Source organism: Salvelinus fontinalis, chromosome 6 (genome assembly GCF_029448725.1).
Source record: "Salvelinus fontinalis isolate EN_2023a chromosome 6, ASM2944872v1, whole genome shotgun sequence".
Taxonomy (NCBI): domain Eukaryota; kingdom Metazoa; phylum Chordata; class Actinopteri; order Salmoniformes; family Salmonidae; genus Salvelinus; species Salvelinus fontinalis.
Window position 1 is genome coordinate 36,901,425 of NC_074670.1, and position 25,345 is coordinate 36,926,769.

At 43.7% G+C, this 25,345-nt stretch overlaps 1 protein-coding gene across 1 annotated transcript in view; it reads left to right on the plus strand.

Annotated features, from left to right (window-relative positions):
* LOC129857775 (ER membrane protein complex subunit 2-like) overlaps window positions 1-24,098 on the plus strand; it is a 56,981-nt gene extending 32,883 nt beyond the window's left edge. Inside the window, exons 6-11 of the mRNA XM_055926328.1 lie at window positions 7,678-7,763; window positions 8,139-8,198; window positions 11,212-11,293; window positions 11,554-11,664; window positions 14,656-14,760; window positions 23,510-24,098. Coding sequence (XP_055782303.1) covers window positions 7,678-7,763; window positions 8,139-8,198; window positions 11,212-11,293; window positions 11,554-11,664; window positions 14,656-14,760; window positions 23,510-23,590 — 525 coding nt within the window. The 3' untranslated portion in view covers window positions 23,591-24,098. The remainder of the gene's footprint in view (window positions 1-7,677; window positions 7,764-8,138; window positions 8,199-11,211; window positions 11,294-11,553; window positions 11,665-14,655; window positions 14,761-23,509) is intronic.
* Window positions 24,099-25,345: the final 1,247 nt, after the last annotated feature.

Consider the following 25,345-nt stretch of genomic DNA (forward strand, 5'->3'; position numbering starts at 1 on the left):
CACACGTGCACAGCATACTTAACCTTGTTTGAGGAGCGGAATAGCCAATCACCTTTTAAAACAAGAGTAGCTCCTCAAAAAGCTGGTACTTGAGTGAAACCAGGGAGATCGTTCAAGATTGACTTCGAAACTGAGGATGTCAGGAAATGCCTTCAAAACCGGCCACTAGGGGCAACAGTGAGCTCTGTTACCAAGTCGTTTTTGTTTTGCTAGGGTTTTGTGGACGGGGATGGGGGATGTGCCTAATCCCACGACTTGTGGATTAACATCTAATTCTGCAGTGAGACTGCGAGAGCTTGAGTGAAACATGCTTTTGTAAGCCCATGGCTACAATTAAATAGTGTAAATATTTTTGTTTCTCAATCTCAACTCGTAATTAAAATGCACCTCCCTTTCATCATTTGAGTGCATAGGCTATAGTCAACGGTAGGCAGGCTATCAGCGTGTCACACACCACTTTGCAATGTAAAGCATGAGGCATTATAACTGTATGAAACCTGAATGTTTTACTTTACCTCAAATAATGAGGCATGTCTTACCTTGCTTCAAAGTAGCCTAGTAGCCAAAATCCATCCAGAGAAACGTGGAGGCAATTATTTTGATTTTCATCATGCCATTAACCAGCATTTCTCTCCTGATGTATTGGTTTTCATATCAACTTTATTTCATTGTCCAGAAGCCAGTGGGCCATCCTAGTTGTTGCTACTCGAGTCCCCCTCGTTCTATGTTTCTAACTGAGCTTTTCAGCTGTCACATGGAACCGCTCGCGTTCGGTGTGCTCTTTTAGATCAGGGTTTTCCTGCAAATTGAATTTTGACAATTATTAGCTGCTTCATTGCAGGAGTTCCATGTTCAATAATAGGCTAAAGCCTTTTGACTGAACGACGATAGGCTCGCTATTGTTGCATGGTTCTCTTAATGAAAAATGTATATTTTTTTTGTATGCATGCATAGTATTTTCTGTTCGCCATACAATTTTACTGTTTTTATTATATTATTATTTATTTTTTTACATTTTGTTGACCGGTTAATGTGGGTTGGTTAGTCGACAGCAAAATGTATCGAAATGTGCATCCCTTCAGGTGTAAAGACCAGTGTTCACTTCTAAACAGTAGAAACAGATACAGGAAGCAAATTGGCTTTTACTCATGTTCTTGTTATATTATATCTTAGGCCCATGCACTGTGAGATTTGTGGAGTATCTGGGCTCTGACAAGGCTGCTACTTTCCCACGATCTTGATCGCCACTTGCTGTATCAGTTCTATCCACATGTTGTCTTTTTGTGTGTCATCTGTCTATCTGCCAATTAGTCTGCATTATCATAGTTATGTAGCAAAACGGTTAACACATGCAACCCTCTGGGTTACGCAGCAGTTTACCATTTGAGTCCGCCATATTATAAATGAGTATAGCCTTTAGATATACACTATTGTTGCCTTAAATTCCATACAATCGTCTCTCAATTTATATTGAATTTCAGCTGAATGACTTGCAAGACCATGTCTATCCAGTGTTCTGCCAATCCCCGACCACCAACCCAAAACACATTGTACCTGCTGTTAATTGTTTCCATAAGGACATGTGGCCACGCAAGAAAATACATGTTTTAAAGGGTTTGCAAAAGAAACCATGACCTTATTTGTTTTGGTAGTCCTCCTGTAGACGTTCAACAAGTTTCGGCGTTGCACCGACACATGGACTTGCTTAGATAAATTAAACATTTTCTCTTGGCTGGCAAAGTGCGAGAGACGAAGCATAAACATTTGTTTTTTGGACACCTTGTGAGGATTCTGCACCTCACCGACTGTCTGTTTCAAACAAACGGAGGCCTTGCTGACAAAATCAATAAACTTGGGTATGCTCTGATGCAGTCACCTCCCCTTCTTTCTGGTGTGGAAGAATTGCCCCCTCGTCTCTTTTGGTTCCCTGGAGTGTAACTGTCTGCTCCACCTCGTTCAGAGCCCTTTTCACCTTCACTTTGTCATTTACAGTCATTCTTTATTTTTCTCTCTGTTTCTGTTGGACCAAACCAGTCACCGTTCTTCTATTAAAATGAGAGATCTATTTGTTTTACACAGGTTAGATCCACCATGTCCTATTTCAATTATAAGCACATTGAATACTCTGTCATGGAAGACAAGACAGGTGGTGGGAAGGGAAGCGCAAGTTAGTTTGTATAGGCCGTGATGCCTCCAGAGCAACTGCTTTTGGTTTTCAAATTGCCAGTGCAGGCACTTCCACAACCTCAGCAATAAATATACTGACCAAAAATGTAAACATGACATGTAAAGTGTTGGGTTCATGAGCTAAAATAAAAGATCTCAGAAATGTTCAATATGCACAAAAAGCGTACTTCTCTTCAATGTGTTTACATCCCTGTTAGTGAGCATTTCTCCATTGCCAAGATAATCCATCCACCTGACAGGTGTGGCATATCAAGAAGCTGATTAAACAGCATGATCATTACACAGGTGCACCTTGTCCCGGGGACAATAAAACAGCACTCTACAATGTGCAGTTTTGCCACACAACACAATGCCACATATGTCGGAAGTTTTGATGGAGCGTGCAATTGGCATGCTGACAACAGGAATGTCCACAAAAGCTGTTGCCAGGTCATTGAATGTTTAATTTCTCTACCATAAGCCGCCTCCAATGTTGTTTTAGAGTATTTGGCAGTATGTCCAACCTATGGAACTCTGTTTGGGTCCTTGCGGGTCAAAAAAGATACACGTCAAATAACACTTTGACCAATCAGGACCTGAATATGACTGCACTAAACATAATAATTTAACGCGTTCATACATTTTTTTAAACCTAGTTAAAGTTGCCTCGCGCACCTACAGTGCTGGTCATAAAAATAGCTGATGGATGCAAACAATGTTCTTCCTCAAAAACAGCAAAACGACAATCTGTTTCTGTAGCTAGCTAGCTAACTATATAGCTAGGTCTTGTCATCTAAAATAACCCTAATTTATGTGAAGCTAGCCACAATAAGGATTAGCCACAATAGTGGACTTTGCGGTTAGCCTTTAAAATAAAAGTATGTCATTGACAGTGATGTAAATGAGTACAAATAGTAGAATTATGCCATAATTGAATAGATCATAATAAATGAGGTTGGAATGTTTTATGAACTCAATAAAAGACAATAATTTGTTAATTTGACAAAAATCTGTTGAAATCACACTGGCTGTATTAGACTTTAGAGTTGCATTAGGGGCAAACTTATTTCACTGTACAGCCTTACCTATGGATTGTGGATCAATGACATGGGGTATCAGTCTACTCAGTGACACCCAGAGAATATTAGCGTTGTAGCTCTTGCGGGACTCTGAAACAACTGAATTGAGCCACATTTATTGTCAACCTACTATGTGTATTGAACATTATTCCAGAGAAACAATACCGCATGGATGTTTTGGAGTCTGAAAACAGTCTGAAAAAAAAATATTGGGTATTGAGTAGACTGATACCCCATTTCATAGATCCCCACTCCTTAGGTAAAGCTGTACAGTGCAATATGAATGTCAATACACACAATAGGCTGACTGGGGAGGTGATTTCATACAGTCATAGTCCCGCGATAAGAGCTACAACGCTAATATTTGCTTGAACTCTAAACAGTTGTGTTCTATGGGCGTCACCGAGTAGACTGATACTCCTTCATTGCTTCACATTCCAACCTCGTTTAACATTGTCTAGTCTAAATATGGCACGATTCCACCAATTGTAACTTTCTGCATTACTTTCAAAGAGGTACTTTTATTCTGAAGGCAAACCGCAAATTCCACTATTGTGCCTAATGCTTACTGTGGCTTCCTTACTGTGGCTAACAGTGAGTGGCTCACAAGGCTCCGTTCTCTCGTTGTCGTCTGCTTGTTAACAAACACCAAGTGACTGGGGACTACTGGTGAGCTCCATAATGAAAAATGATGTGGTAGGTGAAATGAAGAACGCAATCTTTTTTTCTTCTTCTAATGTATTACACAAGTTGACTGCAGGTATTTACTTAAAATGAAACTACAAATATTTAAATGTATTAAAAAAAAAGTGGCAATTTCCAAATACCCTGGTATACCGTAAAACATTTCAACCTAAACTGAACTTGGAAGGACAGAGAGTAAAATCAGGCTTCGCAAAGGACAATGTTTTAGGCAGACTTTGCTGATAGTCTACCGGGTCCTGAATTATCAAATGACTTTCTAGGAGCTCTTCGTATGACACGTAATAGTTTACTTAATGGGTAAACTAGTTAATATATGCATTGTCCTCTTCATTCTTTGGGTTGTGAGATCTTCTCCAATGGGAAATGGGAGGTGCCTTGGGAATTGTACTCTTGACGGATTGGTGTGTACTAGTACTCGCTAGTCAATCAGAGCACCACCCAGGCAACGTCCTGGGATGTGATCGGGTTGTTTCCTGATCTCCAAAGGCAGGGTGGATGTCACCCATAACACCAGCGCCCTTTTGTTAAACCTGAGGGCAGGAATGGAAACAGATACTCACTGTCCCCTGGTGTCTTCCAGACCAGCTTTTTCCCACCAACCCGTTCTGGCTGGTGAGGGTTTGGTGTGGACGGGGGCTGACATCATTTAGGTCACCTGTCTTTGAATGAAGGATCTCCACTGCTCCCAGTCCAGCATGTTCTCTAACATGTTCTGTACAATGAGGGAGGGGATGGAGCTCAAAGAAATGGCGGAAAATTGGCAACCACAGCAAGGACTTGTGAGGCATCCCAGCATGCCGAGCTGGAGATTGGAAACTGAGCTGTTGTAATTACAGACTGTGGAATAGATGTGGTACCCATTAACCAAAATTGTTGAATCAACAGAAATTGCTCAAGGTTTCTCTGCCATGGCGGTGTCCAAAGAATGTGTCGAACTCTTAGCCCTTCCATAGTTGTATTGTGTTCCAATACCTACAGCAATGATCTGGCGAAATTCTCGTTTGCTTGCGTGAATGCATTTTTGTGCTTCTCTCGTCTTTTTTTCTTTGTCTTTGAGAACTTTGGCTAAAAGGCTATAGCCTAGTGTCTGTCTACCACATTTTCATACAAAAGGTAACTTTATTCATTCGGAGTCCAAATGACACTGGATGATTCATCTGATATATGGAATTCCGACCCTCATTTCATCCTAATTGGTGTGCAGAAACAACTAGTATTTATTGAGAAAGCAATTGAGGTCACTGAGAATCCCTTACTGAGGTTGAACGGGAATTGTATGCAATTAGAGTGTAGGACAAGGTAGTTCTTACAGAGGTCAAGATGCACTCCGTTTTCTACTGAGCTGAAACTAGATCCTGTTGAAATTGAAAATATTGACTTTTTGCAACCATATGATTTAGGCACTATTTAGACAATGCTTTTGTATTTGATTTCTGGATGCCTTAGTATGCTTTGATTCCAAGTAATACAAGTAAAACTCCCTAAGCTCTTAGGCATTTGAAACATCTGTGTAACAGTTTATTCTTTTACTGTACACAAATGTTTTACTCTGAGTTGTTTCGTGTTATTGTTGCTTTCAATGCATTAATACCTTCATCTACTAGCTATTTCACAACAGCGGCACATAGCGTCGTTCATGGTCCCTCCCTTTTTCTCTGTATTCGTCTCTCTCTCCATCTCCTCCCTCCATTCTCGACCCCTCCATCTCTCCCTCCCATGTATGTTATATAACATTATTATAACATAGGCTATCTAGGTGTCCAGTGTAGTCCTCACAGTCAGAGCCTGGGTTGTGGTCAGTCCTCAGCGAGAGCCAGGGTCGATTTAAACAATCCAGTGCTCCTCGAGAACCCTAATTAAAAAAGAATCATGACAACGGCAGGATTATCCCTGCTGCCAGGTTCGTCTGGATCATTAGTTTGGAGAGGGGGAGAAAGCGAGAGGAGGAGCGGTTTGGAAGAGCTCCGCATTTAATAAAGATCTGTGTGACTCCTTCGGGGTGTGACTCCTTCGGGGCTACCAACTTCCATATGTTCCGAGTGAGCCCCAAGTGGTTCTTTATCGGGAAAGAAGGACTGGGAGAGAAAGAGAGGAAGGGGGAAAGTGAGGGGTGTGGGGTAGGCCAACAATTGCAACATCCACACTGAAAGTTGGTGTTCTGACATAGTTTTGGTATCGGACGGGGAAAAATACATATGTTAGCAATTTGGTTAGAAGTGAGTATAAATTCCTTAATCTCACATAGCATCAAGCCCCAGTAGAATATGGTCCATGTAGAATAGTTTGATCTTTTGAGGAGATATGTGTTTTATGGTCAGAGGGGGGAGAGAAGTAGTTGGTGTCACCCCCCCCCCCCCCCCCTCCCCAACTCACTCAGATTGCTCTATAAATGAATCCTAATCCTTTTGAATAATATTTTCTTGACAAAGCTTGTGTTTAATTGTGTGAGGACCACTCTCAAACAGAAATTCACATGGTATGTGTTTATTTTAGAACAAAGGCAAAAAATAATACAGGTCAAGAATAATCTAGATATTTATACAAATTTGCCTACTTTAGGTTAGTCTGTGTGTGTTGTCTAAGTAAGCACCATAGCCAGGTTGTAGTGCAGGTCCCTGTCCCAGGGTGATGAATAAGTGGATTTATTGTGACGGTGGTGTCAGTGGATTCCCAGATTTATGGCCGCTCAGACATGACTCATGCACAGCCCACAATGGCTTTGGTTTTGAGTGTGGGAGAAAGGAAGCCCCACTCAATCAAATGCCAGTCCATAAATAAAGTGGTCCGTGGCAGGCAGGGCAGCACCATTCTAATGGCAACAGCAGCCCGCCGTTAGACACACAACCCTCCAAAACGCCGCCTGGAAAAGTCAGAGGGGACGTAATACTTTCTGATTCAGATGAGAATCCAATCCACTTTAAGGTCACTTCAACATCAAAATGAAAGACAAGGCATTTGGAGGCTGACGTAAGTTAGCCAGGCTTCAGAAGCTCATTCTGAATGCGCTGGCCGTTGGATTTGGGGTAAGGCGCTGTTTTCCCCACTTAGACGGGGATGACTCACCACTATATCTCAGACGCTAAGCTCACACGCCGACTCTCAAATGTTGACTCATGATTTGTGTTCTTCCTTCCACAGATATAGCCTAGCTAACCATGACTTCTTATGAGATGCTGGCACATCAATTTAAAGTTGCCCCATAACAATATCAACAATATTCGGTACATCAGCATTTTAAGTAGCGAGGCTTCTCACCGCTGTGTAAGAACTGTAACAAAAGTGCTCAGTAAGGCTGGTTCATGCAGTCAATATCTCTCTCCTAATTTGAAGATATCTCTTAACTGAAACGTTATGATTTGGTACTGAACATCATCACATCAACACTGTTGACTGATGTTTCCGTAGAGAAAATGTAAAAATCCTGATTCCCACCACCACAGTCCTCCACTCCCCATAGATTTGGCGTTCTGTGAACTCATGATCCCTATCCCCAGGGGGCTCGGCCAGGAGCAGAGGGGGGTGGCTTTGACCAATATCCCAAACCTCACCCCTCCCCAACTTCCACCTGAGCACAGTTCCAAGACTCCCAAACTCATTTAACACGTACCCTCCTCCTTTCTCTCCTCTCCTTTTTATTTGTGTGAGCTCTGAGGAGACCCCCTCTCCTCGGTCAAACACTTGAGGAGCTAAGACCTTACTAATCCTCTGTTGATGCTGATCTCCACAGGCGGCGAGGAAGAGGAAGATCTCGATTCTGAAGGCCCAGGGGAAGAGTGCCGAGGCCATCCGCGAGCTCAACGAGTATCTGGAGCAGTGAGTAGTGTTTTACAAGGGGATTTGGACGCCCTCCTCCTCACGTTCACCTCCCCTGGTCTTTTTAATTAAAAGGGGGTTTGCATTCGATTTGAGCCGGGCTGGGCCACAACCTGTCCATGAGACCCCCTCAACTCTACTTAACCCCCCATCTTGGAGCTCTGCCTGTCTGCCAATGTCTGTCTATGTTAGCCTAGTTGTATAATGCCACGATTTGGATTCATTTGAAACATGGCGATTTCAGCTATTGTACTATACATTAGAGTGGTTATTGTTGATGATCCTCTTGCTAATACGGGCTCTAAATAGCATGGTGGGATGGTGCCGAAAAGAGTCCTCAATGGAAGACACCCTAAATGTCTCACTGTTTTACAGGTTCGTCGGTGACCAGGAAGCGTGGCACGAGCTGTCGGAACTCTACATCAACGAGCACGAGTAAGCATTGCATTTCTTTATCACACATGAATTTAACTCCTCATCGACATGACTTGTGACCTTTTGACGGACTTATTCCAGCGGTGGGAGAAACCTGTGACCGGTCCAGATTTGAGTGTGTTCTCACTCTAGTGCTGTGCCAGCAGTGTGTCAGCACTCCCTGGTGTCAAGACCTGGAGGCGGCACCTTATTATATCTCCCATGGGCATCTGCCAGCTTCTAACAGACTCGGGGGGGGGGGGGGGGGGGGGGGGGGGTGAGTGTCTGTAAGCAGTAACTCCTCTCCTCTCCCAGTCTCGGTGGCTGAACTGACGGCTTGATCCCAGAAGGGATATATTAGGATGGGCACAATGGAGAGGGGCGTTGAAATACCTAACTCGGCCAGGGGTCCGCATTGAGCCCGTCTATGTTTGTCACATGGAGTGGAGGGTAATAGGATTTTGACCCTAAGCCCCCCGCTCATACATATGGGGGTAAGACAACCCCTTACTGATATCTCTGTTGCCAGGGGTATTTGTCAGCCTCCCAAGGCAAGAGCATTGCAAGGAATGGTTTTGTTTGTGTCACTTTTTATCCCTCCTTAGTTGTCTTGGGGACTTCGGAGTCAGGGAAGCAGCCGTCTTTCACGGAGGTGTGTTTGTGCGTATAAGCGCTCTTGTGTGTGTGTGTGTGTGTGTGTGTGTGTGTGTGTGTGAGCAGCACACCGGCTCTGCGGTCACCCTGGCAGGAGGGCAGTGTCCGCAGGAATGTTTAGCGCAGTGAGAGGGCTGCTTATTGGATATTTCATGTATTTGTCCTAAGGGGCTTTATTGCAGTAATAGAGGGAGGAAATCCAGGGGTGAGCGGATTATCTCCCAGCTTAGCCGAACTTTTGTAATATCACCCCATTCACTTCCCGAGCCCCTTATCTACAGGCGTGTCCATTTCTTTTCTCTCTTTTCTTTATTTTGGGTTACAAGCGCCCTTTTTTCCCTCACCCTCTTCCGGACAGCATGGCATTATCGCCTCTCTTTTCCACACACACAGAGAGAGAGAGGGAGGGAGAGTTGCTGCAGAGAGATTCCCAGGAGAAGTTGATGGCATTTTCCTTCCAGAGCCAGAAAAAAACAGAGGCTGATGGAGAAGAGGGGAAGAGAAATAAACGCCTCTGCCCTCACTGTGTAGCGCTCCGCAAGCTAAAAATATACAAATCACTCATGGTTTCTCACCTGACATTGTTACATGGCTCTACAGGCATCAGTGTTCAAATATTGGCAGTAATTAATAGCCTAACACAGTAGGAACCTTTTTCAAAATAATCCTCATACCGCTGAGTGATATTCAAACGTTATTGAGATTGCGCCTTTCTGTTAGTGTTGCGTTGAACCGCTTAGACGCTTCACGACTCATCGGGAATCATCTGAGCGCGTAGTGCTGTTGAATTAGTCTTTATTTAACTACTGTCTATCGGTTCAGATTTGTCTGGTCATCCGATGGCGCATGATGACTTTCTGTGGTCAGTTTGCACAGTCTAATGGAGGACTCTTGATCCGTTTGCCCAGTCTAGTTAGGAAAAAGCTTTGGGCTGGAATTCAGTCAAACTGTGGTATTACAGTTGGTAGCACCAAAAACCAACCATTGTCTGGTTTGGTGTTCAAAGAAAACAAAGCAAATGTGTGAGTCAAACTAACAGTGCCACCACCATCGAGCTAGCAGCGTGGTCTCTGAGCCCAGGCTTAGGGAGTTGGAGCTGAGTGGTGGTGATGATGGTCGGAGGGTGGAGATTGGAGGGTGCGGTACTGCAGTCAGCCAGGGCTCTGCCTGGTGATGGAGGCTGCCTCTCCTCTCTCCGCTGCAGCCCGCGGCCACTTCAGGAGCACATCTGAAAGTCTTTATGGGGAGGAAGTGGTAATTGTAAACAGCCCCCCAACCTTCCAAATACCCCAATCTCTCTCGCCCCCCCCATTCTCTCCCTCTCATTCGAACTTGCCCCTCACTCTCCCCTACCACTCTAATGCTGCTGCTCTCTGTCTTTTGAAGTCCTTCAAACAGATTCTAAATGGGCCGATAGTCTCTTCATGTCGTGCGAGGCAGCATTTGGGGGTGTCTGTTCCCGCCAATACATCCAGCTTGCGTCAGAGCGTCCCCCCCCGCTTCTCCCTCCATGTCAGTGAAATGGCTACAAATTTGCGTCCTTATCTTGCGCCATTTATGATCCCACCACCACAAGCACAATTTTTGGTTTATCTGCACATTTCCAAGTGCTGATACAGCGTATGGTGGATCACGTACAGTCTCTCTCTACACTAGAATTGAGTGCTGGGTTTTGCGTTTTGTCCGATTTTGGTTTAATAGCCCTGTTCTGGGTTCATGTAGTCTGTCCTGTCAAGGCGTGGGAAATTGTGTGTGTGGACTGTGTAATTCTGACTGTGTGCGTCTGAGTGTGTGCTGGAGAGATAAACTTGCATTCCCTTGGACGGGTCCCCTGAAGGAGAAATTGTGTATTAGATGTATAATGGTTGTAGATTAGCGTGAGGTCAACAGCTCAGCAGTCTGCTGAGAAGTGATCTCATCTGAGTAGGGCACAGTGTGCCAGTTTCTACTGTAGCGCTGACCTCAGGAAGGTTTTTAACTAGACATTACCAGAGTGAAAAACACATCGCCAGACAGACGGATTGATCCTGTGTGTCTGGAGACCCCTGCTCCTCTCCTTTTCAATGTTCCACTTTCCAAAACTGAAGAGTTTCGCCAATATAGACATAACCACATAGGCCACCAGATCCCCTTAGTCTGCAAATAAACTTATTTTGTTAGATGCATCTTCCTAGACTCAAACGTGCCTAAATGTACAGTAAACCAAGGCAGCAGTAGAACTTTTCTGCCGAACAAAATTACACTCGGATTGGAATGGGTAGACTACGTCACAGATGAAATAGAGCACATTTCCCCCCTTACTATTTTGAAAGCTGAAAGATGAAATGTCCATCGCTAGTGGTCATCAATCTATCTATTCATTGTTCCCTTGTTTCCACAGCTATGGAAAAGCAGCTTTCTGTCTGGAGGAGCTGATGATGACCAACCCTCACAATCACTTGTACTGTGAGCAGTACGCTGAGGTAGGTATGACTCTCTGCGTGTCCATCATCAAGCGGCCTAACTATGGAATGATGTTTTCTCCCAGCCCTCTACGTGAATGCTCTCTCTCACGTGGAGGAGCCCGGGCCGCTGCACTTAACGTCAGTGGGAATAGACGCTCATGAATGTCAAAATGTTTACACGGCTTGTCATGTCGTGCTTATTCAGATGCCGTGTAGGCATTGCGTAAGCCCCCCGGTCGGCACGCCTCATACCCATATTTGAATGCCTTGTCTCACAGGTGAAGTACACCCAAGGGGGGCTGGAAAACCTGGAGCTGTCCAGAAAGTATTTTGCCCAGGCTCTGAAGCTGAACAACAGAAACATGAGGGCCTTGTTCGGTCTGTATATGGTGAGTTCGAACATCTAACCCGTCGCATGATAGAGGAGCGAGGGAGGGGGTGAAAGAGCAACATGTGGTTTGTCAAAATGTGCAGGCCTGCTACTGCCTTTATGTAGCGACCACAGAGCCCAGCTTTCAGATAGGTCAGGTCAATGCTGACTCAGTGGGTAAACCCCCTCGGCTTGGAAAAGTCTGCCCCTTCAAACTCTCTATTTTGGTAATATAACCCCTCTAAGCTTTCGTACGGGACTTTTTTCATGTTTATGACCAAAATTACTAAAATAAATATAGAGCAGTGGCAGTACGAAAAAAAGGAAAGAGAGGGCGACTGGCTCTGTCAGTCCCGGCAGCCCCCCGGCCCAGGTTAACGTTTTGATTTCGTCTGCGCCAAATGCCCCCCCTTTCATCTTCATATTTATTTAAACAGGAAGTTGTCCGTTAGCACCAATGCATCATATGTAAGTGAGTCCTGACATAAGAACACAAACGGAGAGTGCAGGAATAAGGGTGGTTGGATGGCCAGAGCAGAGAGAAGCAGCGACACAGGCCTTCCAGTGTTTTCTCTCTATTGCAACAGGGGTTCAAACAGGTAAAACACATCATACCCGGAAAGGGGCACAACCACTGGATCCGTTCATGGTCTTTGAAGGGATATCTTCACTTTTATAGACGACCCTTTTATTTTTCTTAAAGTAGTCAATGGGGTTCAAATTAGCTAATGTTATTGAAACAAATTCAAACTGTAAATGAGGGGTTAAAATGAGCTAATGTTATTTAAACAAATTCAAACTGTAAATGACGGTCTCTCCTGGCCCATAGATTACTTTCAGGGTAAATGGAGGAAGAGGTAAGTCTAAAAAGGTCTTCGAGGTGCTAGCTAGCCGCAGAACATGCTTAAAAAGCAGCATCAATTCAAGACCTTCAGATCCCTTAACCTCCAAAGTTATTCCTGTTCACCTATGGGGGAATTCCGACCCGAATTAAGCGCACGTAAATGGAACGTAATTATCTTTGTATGCACTTTTCTCTCGACACATTGGTAAGCGCTAGGTAGATGAGTAAGCCATTCGGATAAGGGGATTGTAAATATAAATAACAATTGTTTTAGATTTAGACCATGCCACTGTCAGTTATACCCACATTTAGAACTGTCACTCTAGTGTTCCTTTTCTTAGATTTTGCATTATTCCATTACATAGTTAGTTTAGCTTTCTTTCCTATGTCACATTTGTGTGGTTGTTCCTGAGGATTGCTAGTAATAGTGGATCATATTGGGCTAACGTATTGCAAGTTGCGCAATCATTTGGGACATGTAGCCTAATTTGAATCATTATGGAATCATACGTAGCAGTTTAAACCTGGGGCATGGCGCACGGTTCACAATGACTGGACTGTTCTCAACACAGTTCCATGATTAGTGTGGATTATTAGGGTGGACTTAATGACGACTGTTCACTTAACCACTACTCTACACTTTTCTCACCTTCTGATATTTTATGGCTTGAACAATTTGAAAATGTCAGATTTCAGGATGATTCGAACCACTATTTTCGATTCACCAATATAGTTTGTGCGTGTTGTTTTTTTAAATGATTCATAAATACTTTCCTAACCATAAATAATATACAAGATCAGAATATTTTTTTAAATCTAGCAATTGGTGTTGAAAATGCGACAAACATGCATGTATTTAGGCCTACAAGGCTTTCTTTCATTGATCCCTAATATTCTGAACCGTTCTCTCCATATATTTTAGTGAGTCTGTCGAGACAATTCAGATTAAAGGTAACACCAAATTAAAAGGGATGGCTTTGGATAAATGTACTGAAAACTCCACGAGAAAATCTGTTGGCCAGCAAGTGGGAGGGTTTTCAGTGGTTTGAATTAAATGTATTCAGCGTGCGCAAGGGAACCACGCCTGCAAAGCCCGTTACGCACCTGCATAAGGTAAGTCTGAATACCAACTACTAAAGTGCATAGGAAAGGCATACATAGTTACGTAGAGGACTTTATGTTCCTCCGTCAAATCATCCACTGCCACTTATATTTTGGCCTAACGGTGGTTTCAGGTTTAAATTTGATCATAAAAAAGTGTCCACAAGGTCCAGAGTTGAAATCCTTGACACGTGCAAGTTAGTTCCTGACATGGGATTGGGCCAAGGCAATGACTTTCTGACCATTTCATCTGATTCTGGGTGACAGTGACGCTTCGTGAACACCACCGAAGGGCAGCTCCTCACCGAAGAGCTATTTGATTGGATCAGCGTAGTCGTTCAGAGCACCTGGTACAGCTGAGTCGTTGGTAGCCGTGACCACTGTGAGGTTAGTGTTAGCCAATGCTGTGTCACCGCACTAGCGGGGATCTTCTCACAGAGGACGACATCATTCTGGGGTAGTCTGTCGAAGCTGACATCATAAGCCGGAGGTTAAGAAGAAGAAATCCAGAAGGAAAAGCATTAAAAAAAAAAATATGGGGGGGGGGGATAAGGTTGATTGGTGTATAGTTAAAAGTTTCAGCATGTCCATGGGGACGCCTTTGAAGTGCTGCCCGTTCAAGCCTAGTGGGGTTTGCACTTCGGAGACGATGGCAGTAGCATGGGAAAGACATGGGTTTTGTGGTTCTGAGGGGAGCTGGGGCGGGCAGAGAGCATGATTCACATCGCGCTTCGCCCGCCACAGCACCGCGGGTTCTCAAGACATACTGAAGACATGCCGGCCCTGTCATCACCGGCTATCTATGGTGTTGGAGAAATTAGGGCCCATTAGGTGACACTGCCTTTGGGGGCTGGGGAATTAAATAAAGCACTCACTTTTTCCTCTCCTGTTAATGTTTTTTTTGGCGTCGTCGGGCCAATTTTTTCTCGTCCTGCCCACGGTGGAATTGGTTGCACATTCATCTCAATTATGCTTTTATTGCAATTTTGATATGACGACACCTTTCTTTCCTCTCCTCTTTCCTCTCTCCCTTGCTTTCCACTCCCTTCTTCTTCCCCTGTGTAGTCGGCAAGCCACATTGCTGCCAGCCCCAAAGTGAACGCCACGGTGAAAAAGGCCAATGTGAAGTATGCTACTTGGGCCACCAATCAAATCAACCGAGCCTATCAGGTGAGTTACGCCAGGTGTCTCCTTTAATAATGAAAGCTACACTATTTACATTTGAGTCATTTAGCTCTTATTCAGAGCGATTTACAGTAAAGTCCCCCGTGGTAATTGAACCCACAACCCTGGTGTTGCAAGCGCCATGCTCTACCGACTGAGCCACGTGGGACCTTTCCCACTTGCCTTTTCCACTTAACTGTTCCTATACAACAAGGGTAGTCAGCCTTGGTTCTGTACTGCCACATGCACGTCATGTATTTGATTGAACATTTCTGCTTTAGACCAGGTGTCATTAATCTAGCCAATCACCGTTGGTGATGTTATTGGCAGAATTAGGAATGGTGCCTAGGGCTGTTGCGGAGACCATATTCATCAAAACTGTCATGCTTTTAAAACTCACTGTTTGGAGAAAAAAAATGTCACGTCTCTGTGATGATCAATTTGAAGGAAGAAGTACAACAACAGGTTGAAACTGAGTGAAAAACATGGTCGTTGTGGAACGAAATGGACAGCGCTTTCTAAGGTGATGATTCATTCAAAGCATTGAGAGGTCGCATGTAGGACACCTATACAGCTTATGCATAAACATTTGCCTATGTATGAGCCCATGGCCGAAAAAGAAACCTGAATTAAAGTAATGATTGTGCCATTATACAAGACATAGCCTTCCGCATATTATGCAAGTCATAATAAAACAAATGAAAAGCATAGGATTTTATGTCTTTTGTATATTTCTCTAGACGATCTTCCCAAATTTAACAAATCCACTGAGTGTGGAATGTATTATTATGCATACTGGATGGACTGGCTACCATTTGCGATGCTCCAAACGTTCTATCCATGAGTCTGGGAGAGAATGTATAGGCTTAGGCGATGCTGTTGGCTCATCGATTGTGCAGGGCAGCTTACAGAGTTAGCCTACAATTATAGTGAATTTGATTTTGAATAGCCTAGTAATAGGAATTTTTTGTATATTTTCATAATCAATTGGCTTGTACATTTACTTTTTAGCTACAGAATATCTCACCACTGAACACTTCCATTTCCTCCTCTTTCCTTCATTCCTTTTTCAAGCGAGCACAGATGGGGAGCTGTCAACAGTTTACAGTTTAATTAAATATCTTTCGTTGTGATTTTTTTTTACTATCGATGTTCCCGAACAGATTTCTCTTGGTTTCCCAAATGAACACTGAGTAACTGCAGGAACACAAGTTGGAGAGCCCATGGCATACAGGGTTTTGGCGGAGTATTACCTGTCACGCAGCGAGAGGCTGTATGTTCCTAAAACAATGGTTGATGCGTGTTATTATAAGTCCAGACATTTCTATATGCAATCCCGTGTGAAAGCAGAGTTTTGATGGTTGCCACTAAAAAGAGGAGGATCCCAGCTGCTACTATATTTAGGCGCATTGCTCAGCTGCTCCACTATTAAACTATAGTAGCCTACCCGGCATGATTTAACTGCGGGAAAGCGGCCTCTATTCGCTATCCAAGTGCATACGGTTGACTTGTCTTTTTTCCCCCCTTCCACTACCCATTTGATAATAGGCCATTCTAAGTCAAAACCAATTCGACATATTAGTGAATATTTAATTGAGAATAGACTGATGGGTGATATATGATCACTTGATGAGAGAACAAGGTGTGCAGCCTGACGCAAGGAATGGCAAAGTTTTTTAGCAACTAAAAAAAAAAAATTGTCAATAGCCTGTAGTTTCATCATGCAGCTCATATATGTATTGATTTCTAAGACATTCTAAGGTTTGAATCATTCACAACTAATTCTAAATATAGAGTATAGGACCTGTTTCAATTATCACTTTTACGCCCAACATAGCCACTTCATACGCGCACTGTCCTTTCTATTTTAGTTCAATTATATTATACTTGCGATAAAATCATAACATCGTACAGCCAGATAACATACAGTAGGCCGACTCATATTCGGTTCTTCTGAAATACATTCTCTTCATATCATGTTTCTTTAGACCTGCCAAAAATAAATAATGGATTTAATGTGTTGGGGTATATTAAATGGATTGATTTGACTCTTTGTAGAATGTAGCTGTGCAGAAGGTGCGCATCAGCGGCTTGTATGCGTGGAGGCCTGGAAGATGCCTAACATGTTTATGTTAATTAACGGTAGTTTACCTTGAGACCGGCAGTCTTGACAATAACCAGCTGCCAAAATGTCATGACCACCACAGCCCTAGTGGTGCATGACTGTTTGGGACGAAATCCTGCAGTGGCACTCCAGGACCAGGTTTACCTACCCATGCTATGCAATATCTTAATTCCTTGCATACTCTTGAGTTCTTACTGTATTCTCCCCCTGGTCTATGCGAACCACCCTACTTACCCTCTGAGGCCACGGCTGTACTGGGAATGGTTTTGACCAGCGGGGGGGGTCCAGACGGTCCACCTCAATTCAGTGTCTTACTGTTTGGGTAGATTTCAGCTAATGTGTTGACTTAAGACCACAAGGCCCGCTCTGATTTTTTTTTTTACTGTGCCTTTACGTGTGCTGCTGGGCTATCGATCCCCCCCCACAGTTGAATCATGTAAGATTTGAGTGGAACAAAGATGTCTAGTGGTGGGACGGGGAGGTATGACAGGTCTACCTTTCTGAGAAAAGGGTCGGGAGAGAGCGAGGGGGATACGTGGGGAAAGAGCGGAAAAAGTGAAACACTGCTCAGATGGCATGACTAAACCGGTTTACGCTGTTGCCATGGCACCTTGGGCATAAATGTGTATTTAATATAACTCTTTGCTGCCATAAGGGGTGATATGCATTGCTTATTTAGGCATTGACAGTTAAACATGCAATAAGCAGTTCCTTGCTCTGCATGTGCGGACTCTGTCGGGAGAGTGGAACCACGCTGAGCCACTAAAGCCCAAGTCTTTACACACTCAGCGCCATCTTTCCCTCCTGGAGTGCGGGGAGGGATTCCACCACAGAGGTGGAATGGTCCGACCACCATAATGGTCCGACCACCATTAATCAAATAAGAACTGCCTTATAAATTAGGGTTATTTTAGATGGCACTTAGCTATATAGTTAGCTAGCTAACTATAGCTATTGAAACAGATGATGTGGTTTTGCTATGTTTTTGGGGAAGATCATTGTCTGCATCCATGATCTAGCTAGCTTTTTTTTAATGACCAGCACTGTAGGTGCCAGCATCATAACATGCGTATCGATGAATTGTTGTGATATACGAGTGATAGTGTAAAACTATGTAAAAAATGTATGAACTCATGAAATTATGTGACGTACAGTCATATTCAGGTCCTGATTGGTCAACAAGCTTATTTGACATGTCAAATAGTGTTAGATAGTATATTTCTTGACACGCAAAGACCCAAACGACGTTCCATAGAAGTCCTGGTTGAGAATGAAAGGACTGAACAAATGAACAACGAAACAGCACAGCAAGTAAGTGAAAGAAATGGGTTTTGATTATATTTTACTGGTAATGGGGACATGCGTAAATGCCAACAAAATAACTTTTTGGTCAGTGTGTGTTATCTTTATTTAACTAGGCAAATCAGTTAAGAACAAATTCTTATTTACAATGACAGCCTACCCCGGACGACGCTGGGCCAATTGTGCGCCGCCCTATGGGACTCTCAATCACGGCCAGATAGTGACTGTAGTGACGCCTCTTGCACTGAGATGCAGTGCTTTAGACCGCTGTGTCCATGTGTGTATGTTAACTATTTAACTGTACTAGAATGCTTAAAAGGCCACTATAATTTTAAATATCGGATGTTGGTATCGTTTTTCTTTTGGCAAGGAAAATATTGGATATCGCTATCGGCCAAAAATGTCATCGGTGCATCACTAGTATCTAACACTTTGGGTGTTGATTAATCAAGAACACTTAACTGTGTTGGTTGTCAATCAATCAATCAGGCACACTTTACAATGTTAAGCTCAACATCGTGGGTTTGGAAAATGTATTAACATTTTTAAGTATTTCTATTTCGTTTTTGAGTAAATGCACAAGGGAAACACCATATGTGTGTTTGGTCTCCACTCTCAGACAGACTAAGAGCCACACCCTGATCAGCCAGGGAACAGGAAGAGGCTACCGGCGGGCCCGGCAGCAACCTGTTGGGCTGTGTTTGTTTTAAGTTGGCTGGTAATGGCAGGGGCAGCAGAGCAACGGGACCCCACCCTGCGTGTGAGAGGAAAAATGACAAGGCGCAAGGTTGACTTGACTCTTAACTCCAACTCTGAGGGGGTTTTTCTCCTCCTTTTTAAATGGGCACTGGGCTATTTGAAAGGGAGCCGCTGTGGAACGTTGTGGGCCTCCGCAGGGCTGGCCTGGCTGCTTGTGCTGACTGATTGATGGGGGCTTTAAAGGGCTACTCGTGTCAGCCGTCCCGCTTTTATGACCTGCTGTACCTGGTGATTGTCATACCTCAGTGCGAGGAAAGGCGGCTGGTGAGTGGTGTTGTGGGAGCAAACGTCACAATGGGGTCAAAGCGTCTGGGGCAAGGCCGTTAGACATTTTATTACTGAAAACTGAAAGAAAGGGTCCGGCTTTGACATGTAAAGGACCCATAGGCGAGAAGTTTTAATTACTCTGTCGTTGTTAGAATTTTAATATCACAAACAGAATTTGTGTTTCAAGAGGACATGTCATTTGTTTTCACCCTGCCCGTCATTCACTGTCAGTCATTCACTGGCAGTCAGAGTGCACAGCTGATGGCCCATCGACACCACCTAAACTATACTGAACAAAAATATAAATGCAACATAAAATATTGGTTTCATAAGCTGAAATAAAAGATCCCAGAAAGCTTATTTCTCACAAATGTTGTGCACAAGTTTGTCTTACATCCATGTTAATGAGCATTTCTCCTTTGCCAAGATAATCCATCCTACTGACAGGTGTTGCATATCAAGAAGCTGATTAAACAGCACGATCGTTACACAGGTGTACCTTGTGCTGGGGAGAATGAAAGGCCACTCTAAAATGTGCAGGGTTGTCACACAACACAATGCCACAGATGTTGGAAGTTGAGGGAGTGGAATTGTCATCCTGACTGTAGGAATGTCCACCAAAGCTGTTGCCAGATAATTGAATGTTAATTTCTCTACCATAAGCCGCCTCCAACATCGTTTAAGAGAATTAGGCAGTACGTCCAACCGGCCTCAAAACCGCAGAACATGTGTAACCTTGCCAGCCCAGGACCTCCACATCTGGCTTCTTCACCTGCAGAATCGTCTGAGACCAGCCACAGTCTGTAATAAAGTCCTTTTGTTCAGAAAAACAAATTCTGATTGGCTTAACCTGGGTCCCCGGGGGGGGGCCTAGCTCCCAAGTGGGTTGGCCTATGCCCACCCATGGCTGCGCCCCTGCCCAGTCATGTGAAATCCATAGATTAGGGCCTAATGAATTTATTTCAATTGTCTGATTTCCTTATATGAACTGTAACTCAGTAAAATCATTGTATTTGTTGCATGTTGCGTCTATTTTTGTTCAGTATATAGCCTAACTAATTTCACACACAATAGTTACCCAAAAGACAATATTACATTGATAATAGTCTGATGTGTGAGAATAGTATCAATTGTTAATTGTATATAGGAAGACTCTGATGAACAGCGCAGCTTGGAATTGTCACAGAGGCAGGGAAATGAAAGTGAGTGCCAAAAAGTGACTTTTGCAAATTCTCCTACAGAGTCACTGTCAGGTAAGATGTTTTGATGTCTATATAGTATCAGAAAGAGCAGATTATGCCGTTTCCATATCACCTATCCTTGCCAAACAACAAGATTTCCTCTTGAGTCGACGTGAACTTCGATTAAGGCAGCCCTCTGCTCCCTCTGCCCTCTGCTCATGATGGTAGTATGGCAGGCCATTTTGGGGTCAACAAGACGTGTGACCGTATTTTGGATAACAACTTCTGGCCTGGTCTGAAATGGGATGTTTTGTCTTACTGTAAATTCTGTTGCGTTTTCCAGTGGACGGGTAAACCGAACCAAGCTGTACCGGTTGCACCTTTGCAACCTATTCTTGCTTTTGACTAACCTTTCAGCAGGGTTCTGGTGGATTTTGTTGGTCTTTTGCCCCAAGCAAAGAGTGGTAACCAGTTTCTCTTAACCAACATTGCAGTTCAAGAAATAGATGGTTAAGGGCTTGTAAAAGTAAGCATTTCACTGTTGTATGCGGCGCATGTGACAAATCCATTTTGATTTGATCATGTGTGCCGCCACTCTTTTCCATTCCACTAAGGAACATCAAGAGAGGAAAGTTGGTATGAATATTACAGGACTTTCCCTTTGAAATGTCCGTGGTAAGGACAACTTGGTTGCTGATTTGGCTTTCAAGGATGGGCAGTCAATACGTTTTGTGTTTAGCCCGTGTGTAGCCCTGGCTCACAATTGATTTTGACTGCACATTTTGCCGTTTTGGAGACCAGTTTTGTTTTGGTTGCGCTCGTTCGAAGGGGATGAGAGTTATAGAAGCATATGTGAGTTTTTTGAAAACTGCTGTTATAAGTTTTGTTTTTTCCATTTATGTTATTAGGTTGATCTTTAGCACGTATAGCTCGTTCACACGCAGGGTGCATAGGTTACCGTCACCTCGTTTAGTCATTATGTGTCACACCTGTGCTGGTTGCCATCTCGTTAGTTGGAAGGTGTTTCACCTGTGCTGGCCCAGATGCTATTTGAGTGGCTGGCCCAGTGCTCCAGTTGTCTTGATAGATGTGGATGGTTTAACACCTTTAGTTGGCTCTCCTTATTTTGATTTCGACGCTAACAATTCTCTATCTGAATTCCCAGATTTTTGGTTTGCTTCCTGTCTTTAAGTTTGGTGTGGGTTATTCTTTTGTTTGGGCAAATTTAGTGGGGAACTCGTGGGTGTCTTTTAGGTCCCAGTTGTTGTTGCTTTGCAACTTTCAGTGGACACCCCAAAGTGTGTCTTAGAGACCCTCCTAAAACTCCACCTGTTTCGTTTTAGTTGTCAGTGACTCTTTGTTAGTTCCCCCAAGAGGGGTGCTGCGCCACCTGTTTGGGTTGGCTGCGCCATTATGTAAAGATTTCTAAGAAAATGTAACCGATATTTAGTAATGATGGAGGAACTATCTTTGATCGGCAATGAATGACATGATTGTGAATTGCGGAACAGGCCACTCGTATATTCCGAGCGTTATCATTTTCCTCAATTAATTCAGCCTGCTTCAAAATGTGATATCTCGACACAGAGCGCACTCTGGACGCACCGGAGAACGTCTTTGTTGAATCAGGTCTCGTATGGGCAGAAAGTACAAATCAGCACACATTCTTATATAGCCTATACTGTAGGGGCTTCCTGTAGGGTTTATTAACTGCATTTAGTTGTGGTATATTGGCCATATATCACAACCCCCCCCCCTTTCCGAAGTGCCTTATTGCTGTTATCAACTGGTTACCAACATAATTAGAGCAGTAAAAATAATGTGATGTGGCCTTACACTCACACACACAAGACACACACACCTAACCTGCTCTCAAGTCTTAGGAAGCTTGCCTCGATGCTGCTGTCCCTGTGCCCAAGTAGCAGTTATTATAATGAGAACGGAGGCGTAGTCTACCGCACAACTCACTAATGCCAAGTGCCTGTGGGTGTTGTTGCAGGGGACACATGTTCTAGCTCCTAGCCTAGCGTGGCTAAATTGGGTTCTGTTAGTCTCTGTAGTTTAGGGACAGGGCTGAGAGGAGAGGACCCCCTCCTGAGTTCCGATAATAGCAGGGCTGATTGTGGTTTAATTGGGAGATTGAGGGGCTGTGTGTGTGAGTCACAGAGGATGTCCAGTCTGGCACACACACAGAGGGAGAGAGGGAGACAGAGATTAGTAGCAGTGCTTTATGGGTTTGTCTAGGGCTGTCCAGGCGAGGGGCCGTGAGACAATGAGTCATCAGGACCACCTGCTCCTCCCTCTCTCTCACCTCTCCCCCTCACACACAGACACATGGCTTTTTTTGCAACAGGCCAGGAACATCCCTGACTACAGGTTGTGCTTCTCTTCTCTTGGCCCCGTTAGTCACTCTGCCCCATTATGCTGTGGAGTTATATACACTGAGTATACAAAACATTAAGATCACCTGCTCTTTCGATGACAGACTGACCAGGTGAATCCAGGTGAAGGCTATGATCCCTTATTGATGTCACCTGTTAAATCGACAATCCGTGTAGATGATAGACGGGTTAAAGAATGTTTTTTAAGCTTTGAGATAATTGAGACATGGATTATGGATTGTGTATGTGTGTCATTCAGAGGATAAATGTGCAAGACAAGATTTAAGTGCCTATGAACGGGGTATGGTAGTAGGTGCCAGGCTCACCGGTCTGTGTCAAGAACTGCTACGCTGCTGGGTTTCCCGTGTGTATCAAGAATGGTCCACTACCCAAAGGACATCCAGCCAGCTTGACACAACTGTGGTAAGCATTGGAGTCAACATGGGCCAGCATCCCTGTGGAACGCTTTCAACACCTTGTTAGTCCATGCCCGGACGAATTGAGGCTGTTCTGAGGGCAACTCAATATTAGGAAGGTGTTCCCAATGTTTGGTATACTCTGTTTAGTTTAGTCTGTTTCGACCTGATGTGGTGGAGCGTGATATGGGGCTATGAGGTTATTGTGACACTAAGTGTGCGCTAGTGTTTTGGCTTGGCTGGCTCTCCCTCAGCCAGCGCCGTGCTTTGGTCTTTCTAAAGATATGATGAGCTGATGTTTTCTCTCTTCTCTCTGTCATGCAGCTGGCCGGTCGCGGGACAAAGGAGAACAAATGCTCCGTGAAGGCCGTGGAGGAGATGCTGGAGTCCATCACCATGTCCTAGGCCCCACCCCCAACTCTTACACCCCCCCCCCCTTTCCCCTGTTCTACATGGCTCAACAAGGCAGCTCTGTTGGCTCAATGCTGTGCACCCTCCCCTCCCCCCTCCAGACTCGGAACACCACCTTCCCTCCCTCTGTTATTAGATGATTTAAAGCAGGACTGCGTCTGAAATGACACCCTACATAGTGCCCTTTATAGTGCAGTACTTTTAACCCAAGCCCTATCTGAGCAAATATTGTGCACTATGTGAGATATAGGGTGACATTTGAGATGTAGGACAGGTAGAGGATGCTCCCGCATTGAGATCAGGGACTGAGAAGTGAGTAGAGAAAAGGCTGTAATAAATGCTCATGTAAAGAGAGGGTTTAGACAGGTCCGTCTTTATGCAGCTAGGCCCTCCGACATTTCCTTGTCTGTAATTGAAATAAAATCAAATGTTTTTATCATAACTATAGTTTTTTTCCCCTCTGCCAGTCCATCCAGATGTCTTAATAAAGGTTTGAATTCTTTGCTGTCTGGAGAAAAATTTCTCATTTCAGTGGGTTGGTCTTTTTGTTTTTTTCCTGGGTTATATTAGATTTTGTGTATAGGACCAATCTTATCAGTACATTGGCTCAACTGCTAATGATAATGGCAGATTCATTACGTTTATGATGATAATAATGATCAAATCCTCTCTGTAAGCTTTCTCTGAACTTATGGTGATTGAGCCCCAGCCACTCTAACCACTCTACCCCACCAGTAGCAACAGCAGAGCAATCGGCAACACTAGAGCAGTCTGCTTAAACCGTTTTCCAGTGAGCGGGAGAGAAGTGTTATTAAACGGGCAGCAGCGAGGCTAAAGGCCTTTGCTTCTCACACTGGATCCAGCTGTGAATCCCGCCCTTCAATTACCCAGGCACCATAAGGGCTCTGTAACTGCAACGCTCGGTGGCGCGGGAGAACACCTCTGTCATTTCAGTTTAGGGAGACCCAGAGCACACGGACTGGCTGCCAGTAATTAGAAAACAGACAAATCAAATTCATGAATCTGGGAACGTTCAGTGGTGGAAAAAGTACCCAATTTTCATACTTGAGTAAAAGTAAAGATACCTTGAAATAAAATGACTCAAGTAAAAGTCACCCAGTGAAATACTACTTGAGTAAAAGTCTAAAAGTATTTGGTTTTAAATGTACTTAAGTATCAAAAGTAAAAGTAATAATAATTTAAAATGTCTTATATTAAGCAAATCAGACCATTTTCTTGTTTTTATTTATTTATTTACGGATAGCCAGGGTCACCGTTCAACACTCAGATATAATTTACAAATTAAGCAATTGTGTTTAGTGAGTCTGCCAGATCTGAGGCAGTAGGGAAGCCCAGGGATGTTCTCTTGATGATAAGTGTGAATTAGACAATTGTCCTGTCCTGCTAAGCATTAAAAATGTAACGAGTACTTTTGGGTGTCAGGGGCAATGTAAGGAGTAAAAAGTACATTATTTTCTTTAGGAATGTAGTGGAGTAAAATTTGTCAAAAAAATAAATGGTAAAGTACAGATACCCCCAAAAAACTACTTAAGTAGTACTCTAAAGTATTTTTACTTAAGTACTTTACACCACTGGGAACGTTTATAACTGAGGGGGGAAAAATAGATATTAATGCTGTGAAAAGGAGGTCTGGTTTCCTATACCACACTCATTTGTGATTGTCCGACTCGGGCTGGTCCAAATTAATGTCTTGTTTCTCGCTCACCCGTGCAGGGTCAGCTGGTACTT